Raw genomic sequence first — 7,847 nt, 5'->3', positions numbered from 1 at the left:
AGTGGTATAATATACAATTATCAAGTTCAAGAGTTAATAAAACACGAAAAATTATTTAATGATCTCATATGACTAAAAGCTAAAATACGTGACCCTCTCAAATAATTTTTCTTAAAAAAACATATACAATCTAAATACTGTGTAGTTTTCTCGACCTCGATGTTATTTATTTAAAAACATTGATTGTTAGAAGTAAAATGATGTTCTTACAATATCCTTATTGTATTTTTAATAATTTTCCTTTTTGTCGATTGGTGGGGGTCCATTTATATTCATTTAACCCAGTGATATTGGAACCACATGATGAGCATTTAAGGAGGTTCTAAAAAGACTATTTTGCACCTGTCCTTCACTTTTCTTGATATTAATTTGCACCCTATCATAGAGGCGACATACCCATTCATTTCCTAAAATTAAATGATTTAAGTGGTAATTTGCACCCTATCATACAGGCGACTACCCCCATTCATTTCCTAAAATTAAATGATTTAAGTGGTAATTTGCACCCTATCATACAGGTGACTACCCCCATTCATTTCCTAAAATTAAATGAATTAAGTGGTATCGAGAAATAACAAAGTGAGAAATTGAATTTTTTTAATTTTAATTTTAATTTATCATTTATTCTATTAGATCAAAACAAATATTAAAAAAATAATGGATTCTAGATGTCATTATTTTGTATGAATAAAAATTAAAGGTAAAAAGATATTTAACTTTTTTTAACAAATATTATAGAAAATCAAAATTTATTGTAAATATACTTATATGTTTTCAAAATGGTTCCATGAATTAGTGATTTTAATGACATATATTTTTTAGTTTATAAGATTGTAATTGAAAAATAGATTGGAAAATCTTATCATAATAAACGAGGGTTATCTAAAAAGACATCTCATTTTACCATATAGACACCCTAATTTAATTTTGAAATATTTTTATGGTTGAAATTGTATTGTTTTCCGAAAAACCTGATTATAAACAGTTAATTATTAATTGATATTTCAAAAAGTGGTCAATGGGGTGTACAAAAGGTAATATGTGATATGAAATTACACGTCAAACCAATTAATCTCGTTTAGGGTGTTTCTAATAAGACACCCTTTACAATTTGAACTTGAACTTAAACTTCGATATGATTAAGTCATATATATATATATATATATATATATATATATATATATATATATATATATATATATATATATATATATATATATATATATAGGGTGTCTATAAATACTTTTAGTAAAAATCAACCTATAATAAACTATTTATAAATATTTTTTCAAAAAACAATACAAAATCAACCAATAAAAAAACCTTAAAAATAAAATATTGTGTCTAAATGAAAAAAACGGGGTGTCTATTTAGCCAACCCCATATATATATATATATATATATATATATATATATATATATATATATATATATATATATATATATATATATATATATATATATATATGGGGTGAAATCGGTTGAGAACTCATAATTTCCCGAGAATCCGTTAACTAAAGGTGGAGCGTTAGATCAAAATTAACTAATTAAGGGCACAATCGTAATCTTACCGTTCTCATTTAATGTTTTATTTATTTATTATTGAAAATATTAACAAAATATTCTAAAACTTAACATAATAAATCAAATTTCAGATACTTTTTTAATAATTTTTGATATATATATATATATATATATATATATATATATATATATATATATATATATATATATATATATATATATATATTTTTAAAATGGAAATTTTTTACTTCTTTCAAAAAACATGAATTCTTAAAAAAAAATTCAAAAAAAAAATATTTAAAAAAAACTGCATTTAAAAAAAACTGCGTTTTTAAACAAAAAAAACTACATTTTTTTCCAAAAAGAACTACAATTTAAAAAAAAACTGCATTTTTTTTAAAAAAAGATTGCAACTTTTTCATAAAAGTTGTATTTTTTTAAAAAGCAGCATTTTATTTAGAAGTAATTTTTTTAAAATCATAAAAGTTGAATAATATTCAATGATGCACCATGCACTTGAGATTCACACACACACACACACATTTCTTCTCTCTACTTTCTCTCTCTACAACACCTTAATTTACACATACACTTGACCCTAAACTCCTTTTTTTTTCATCTGACATCTACTGACACTATTTATAGGTAACAGTCGCCGTAAACACGTTTACAACCGTAAACTGAAGGCTGTTTTCGGTCCTAGACCAAAAACTACAATTGCCTAGAAAAGTAAAGTATTTTTGAGTCTTGTTATGTTGCGTCATGGGCTTGTGTTTTGTATCCGGATTGGGCATGTCCATCCGTGATTATCTAGTAGGGTTTTACTATAAATAATGCATGCATGTATGCATTAGATTCGTTCGTGATTATCATTAATTATGGTTTTGTAACCCTAAGCACCTCTACAGTCGAAGTTCTTAATCGAGCTCTTCTGAGGTGTTGAAGTTTTAATCATACGACATATTTAAAGCCATTCTTGTGTTCATAATTACGTTCTTAATTGTTTGTCTGCATAGAATCTATCGATCCTAATAGAACTTTGTTCTAACAATTGGTATCAGAGCAGGAGACTGTGTGATCAATACACATTCCTTCCGTGTTAAGAATTCTTTAGGGTTTCCACTTTTATCGAATATAAAAGAAGCCGTCTTCTTCCTGTCGACGGTAACTCTATTTTTGATAAAACCCTAATCTCAAGTTTACAGGTCTGATTCTAGTGGCTCACCATGTCTCTCGAAGATTCACAAACAAATCCCATCAACATCTCTAACATCATTGGATCCACTACCACGATTCCTATTCTTTACACTCAAGACTATGAAGTATGGACGCACCACTTTGAAGATTATGTGGTCGGATCTGAAGATAATGGTTATCTCATCTAGGAAGCCATCACGCTTAACGAACACAACTATTAAGACTAAAAAAGAATATAACAAGCTGGTGGCAGACGAAGACAAGATGCCACAAGATGAGAAGGACAAGTTGCTAAGTAATGTGAAGGCCATGAGAATGATCAGATTTGCCTTGCAATCTGACACTTTTCGGTTAGTTGGTTCATGCACAACGGCCAAAGAAATCTGTGATAGGTTGAAAGAAATTTACTCAACCGATGAAGATCTAGAACACTCCATTCAAACCTTGCTGCTCTCCGAATTTGGAGTTTTCGAACACAAACCAGAAGAAAAACTAATACAAACTTTCGATCGATTCAATCATCTCCTAAGTAAGATGATCAAGCATGTAATAGAAAGAAAGTTGATCGAGTAGAAGGTAACCTTCATGAACGGTCTGATACCAGAATGGATGGCTGTGGTTTCAATAGTGAAAGCTCATGAACAGTTTAAATCTTACTCACTAGCGAAACTTGTGGGAATACTTAAGTCCCATGAAAGTGTGGTAACCAAGGATGCGAAAGTTGTTTCAGGTGTGGGATCGTTGGTCCTTGTCTTAAAAGGAAAGAATATTACAGAAGAAGGAGAGGAGTCGGATATATCTGAGTGTGACCTTACAAGCGAAGAATATGCTATGATGGTCACCAATCCAAAGAAGCTTGCACGAAGAAAATTTCATGTCAATAAGAACCGAAACTGGCAGGGAAGTTATATTTCTGAGAAGGTGAAAGATGAACCGAAAATTACTTCTCAAAAGGATGATGACAAGAAGGAGAGCAAACTTACAGGAGACTCTGGGTTTGATTGAAATTACTGTCACGGCAAGAACCACTTTGACGAAGATTGCATGCTAAGGAAAATGGATGAGAAAAGAGATGGTGAAGACGATGAGGCGTACTACATGCGAAACTAGAAGAGATCAAGAAAAAGAAGGCTTATAAAAGTTCTATGAATGCCTTGATTGTGCAGGAAAATGCAGAAGAAGATGAGTTCAGTGGCGTTGAAGTTTGGTCAACCGATTCTGAAGATGAAGAGGTGAGAAAGCCCACTCATGGAAAAGCTTATGTGGCAAAGGATGCAAGTTCGGCAGGAAGATGTTTGATGGTCACAACTGGTGGATCAACCGAAAGTTCAAATAAGGAGCCGAACCTAACCGAGGACAAATACTTTGCAGCCAAGCCCGTGAGTAAGAAGATCAACGACTGTGATCGACTGATCAAAAAGGTACACTCCATCGTTAAATCACTTAAAGTTCCAGTAACAAATTATGAAGAAGAATTAAATGAATTAAAATTTAAATTTTCTAACTTAAGTGGTAGTCTCATACAAACTCGCTTAGCGAATTCTAACCTAACTGACCAACTCAGCAGGGTGTCTTCAAAAAGTGAAGAGAGAAGGATGTGGATTGAGCTGAAGGAGGCGGAGTTAACTAGGGCTAGGGATGAAAGTATTTATTTGAAATGAGACAATTTAAATTTTTTGAAACAAAGGAATGTTTTTTATTTAATTGCTAAGCGCTTATATACTAATATTGCTCAATTGCATTTAAGTTGTGAAATAGCGAAAAAGATTCATAAGATGATCTTACCCTTCCTTGAATTTAAGGAGGATGAGGTCCTTGCTGAGTGTGAATCAATAGTGTCCTCAGAAGAGACATCTAATGCTTACAAAATTGGACTGGATAAAATAGAGACCTTCATTGACTCTAAGGAACATAAATGTATGCTCAAAAATCTTTTAGAAGAAAATGATAGGTTAAAAATTAAGTCCGAAACCATTCAATCATTTGACTCGTCTGACGCTAAATTAATTTCATAAAATAAAATGAACATAGAAAATATGTATGAATTTGATGAAGAAAGTGAGATGAGCGAAATCTCAGTTGAAGACATGGTTGATTTCTCTGAGTTCATGAAAAGCGAAACCGAAAATGAGAAACCCCTCATTTCTGAAAATTCGGTGGAATACGCTCGCCTGTCAAAGGACAAGCCACAAAAACTCAAGGAGAAAGAAATGGTTTATAATAAGGTTCAAACTGTGCCGAATCAAGTCTATGCTGTTATAGGAGTCACTGGAAAACAAACGGCAGAGTTAAAATCTTAGTTGACAAAGACAATGCTGAAGGGTGCGACGATTACTTCTGGTCAGCCCCTATTGACAACACAGACGAAACCATTGGCTTATCTGAGCAAACTTCATGGAGAGTTAAAGGAAGATACGTTGCTGAACCTATCAACAAACCCTCGAGTTTCGACAAACCAAGCACAAGTGGAACAAAAGAAATCCCTGAAGAACCAATGAGAGAACCAGTTATTCCAACTAAGACAACCAAAAATCAAAGGAAAAAGCCAAAATCAAGTTTCAACATTCACAAATCTCAGAAGGAGTTAGCTGAAAAGAAACGCCAAAGAAATCATAGATACAATAAAAATCTGAATGAGCGAAAACGTTATTGGCAATCTCAAAACCCCAACTACGTACCTCCTAAGAAAGAATCAATTGACAAACGAAAATAAAATTTCAATCCAAATTCCTACTATTCCAAAGCTCAGAACCGAATGTCTAGTTTCGGTCCAAACGTCAAGGCTAACAACCAATCGTCTACTTTCAGTTCCAACATCAGCACTCAGAAACGAAAGTCAAGTTTCGGTCAAAAGTCTAGTTTCGGTCCTTCCAACTCCCAAAGAAAATTCAATTTAGTGAAGGACATCAAAGGAAAGAGAAAACTTGATTCTGATTTTGATATCAAAAATAAGAAAAAGTCAGCTAAACCTAGGATTCAAAAGAAAACACCAAGACCATCTAACAACACACCATCGAATACACCAAAATTTAAACAAGATAAAACCAAAATGAAGGTGTATACCATCAAAAGAAAAGATCAATCCACTCTAATAAAAAGAACTTATTTGGTTGATGTTTCTACTGCAATTCCTTTTTCTGTGAAAAACTCACAAGGACCCAAGAAACTTTGGGTTCCTAAATCTTCTTGAATGTGTAGGTGATAAGTGACGAGCAGTTCGATGATGAATGATATATAGACAGTGGCTACTCGCGTCACATGACAGGAAGGAAGGAAGAGCTGAGGGAGTTTCAGTCCCTAAAGGATGGTGGATGTGTGAAGTATGGCAATAACTCATATGGCACAATCAAAGGATATGGTATGATAACCAATGGAGACTTTTCTATTCGAAAAGTAGCTTATGTGGAAGGATTGCAGCATAACCTCACGAGTGTGTCACAATTACTTGTGGGAACAGGTTTGAAGGTTTCATTCGATGATGAGGGCTCTGAAATAATTGAGAAGCAATCCAAAAAGGTTTTGTTAAAGTCTGAACGCAAGGGAGAGATGTATCCTTTGAATCTCAACCCAATTCGAGGAAAACCAGCCATATACCTGCTATCAAAGGCAAACACTGATGAAAGCTGGTTGTGGCATCGACACCTATCGCACCTGAACTTCAAAGACATTAATAAGTTGGTGCTTGGTGACCATGTTCGAGGCCTTCCTCTTCTCAAGTTTGATAAGGAACATCTGTGTGCAGCGTGTGCGATGGGTAAACAAAGCAGAAAGATCCATCCTACACGAATTAATACAAAGATAGTTGAAGCTCTTGACCTTCTGCACATTGAATTATGTGGACCTTCGGCTATCGAAAGATTCGGTGGAAGTAAGTTCATTCTTTTCATAGTAGATGATTTTTCACACTTCACCTGGGTTTTCTTTCTTAAACAGAAATCAGATGCGATGCCCAAGTTGAAGTCGTTCATCAAGCAAGTGAAAGTACAACTACGAATGCTGGTGAGAAACATTAGAAGCGACAACAGGTTGGAATTTAAAAATAAAGATTTAGAGGATTTTCTGGCTGACAAGGGGATATCTCACAACTTCTCAGCCCCATATACCCCACAACAGAATGAGATTGTTGAAAGACGAAACCGTTCCCTTTGTGAGGCAGCCAGAACCGTGCTAAGCTTCGCTTCTCTACCACTATACTTTTGGGCTGACGCAATTGCAACCACGTGCTACACTCAGAACCGATCCTTGCTCAACAAAAGATTCTCAATCACTCCATATGAGATTCTAAACAATCGAAAGCCCAATGTTAAATTTTTCCATGTGTTCGGTTCAAGGTGTTTCATCTTTAATTCAAAAGAGAACTGCAATTAGTTTAACATCAAAGCTGGTGAGGGAATTTTTCTTGGTTATTCACTCACTTCAAAGGCATACAAAGTCTTGAACAAACGATCCAAACGAATTGAAGAAACATATTATGTAACCTTTGATGATAATTACATGAAGAAAGTTCAAAGGAGCAATACTGCCTTGGGGGAAATATTTCCTGAATCAGGACAAGTCTCGGTTCCAATATCCAACTTGTTTGAAGGGTACATTCAGCTATTTGTTCGGTTCAAGGTGTTTCATCTTTAATTCAAAAGAGAACCGCAATTAGTTTAACGTCAAAGCTGGTGAGGGAATTTTCCTTGGTTATTCACTCACTTCAAAGGCATACAAAGTCTTGAACAAACGCTCCAAATGAATTGAAGAAACATATTATGTAACCTTTGATGATGATTACATGAAGAAAGTTCAAAGGAGCAATAGTGCCTTGGGGGAAATATTTCCTGAATCAGGACAAGTCTCGGTTCCAATATCCAACTTATTTGAAGGGTACATTCAGCTATTTGATGAACCAGAGAAAGCAGAAAACTCATAAGCGAAAGCAGTAGACAACAAAATCGACAATCTCAAAAAGATCATTGATGAAGCTGCTAAAGAAATGGAAAGTGAACCTCCTAAACCGACAGGTGGTCAACCCTCCAATGACTCTCCAAACAACGGGTCAATGCTTAAGGGGGAGAGTTCATCAGCACCAAAGACAACCGAAATGTATTTCGAGGGGGAGAATCCAATTCCATCCCCAACTC

General features: G+C 34.1%; 1 protein-coding gene across 1 annotated transcript; it reads left to right on the top strand.

Moving 5' to 3' along the window:
- Positions 1-5,979: 5,979 nt before the first annotated feature.
- Positions 5,980-7,636, top strand: LOC128132856 (uncharacterized). Its single transcript, XM_052769851.1, has 3 exons — positions 5,980-6,327; positions 6,655-6,720; positions 7,505-7,636. Exons 1-3 carry the CDS (start codon positions 5,980-5,982, stop codon positions 7,634-7,636), a joined length of 546 nt encoding a protein of 181 aa, XP_052625811.1.
- The last annotated feature ends 211 nt before the right edge of the window (positions 7,637-7,847 follow it).

This window comes from Lactuca sativa, chromosome 3 (genome assembly GCF_002870075.4).
Source record: "Lactuca sativa cultivar Salinas chromosome 3, Lsat_Salinas_v11, whole genome shotgun sequence".
NCBI lineage: Eukaryota > Viridiplantae > Streptophyta > Magnoliopsida > Asterales > Asteraceae > Lactuca > Lactuca sativa.
This window is presented reverse-complemented; position numbering and strand designations above follow the sequence as displayed.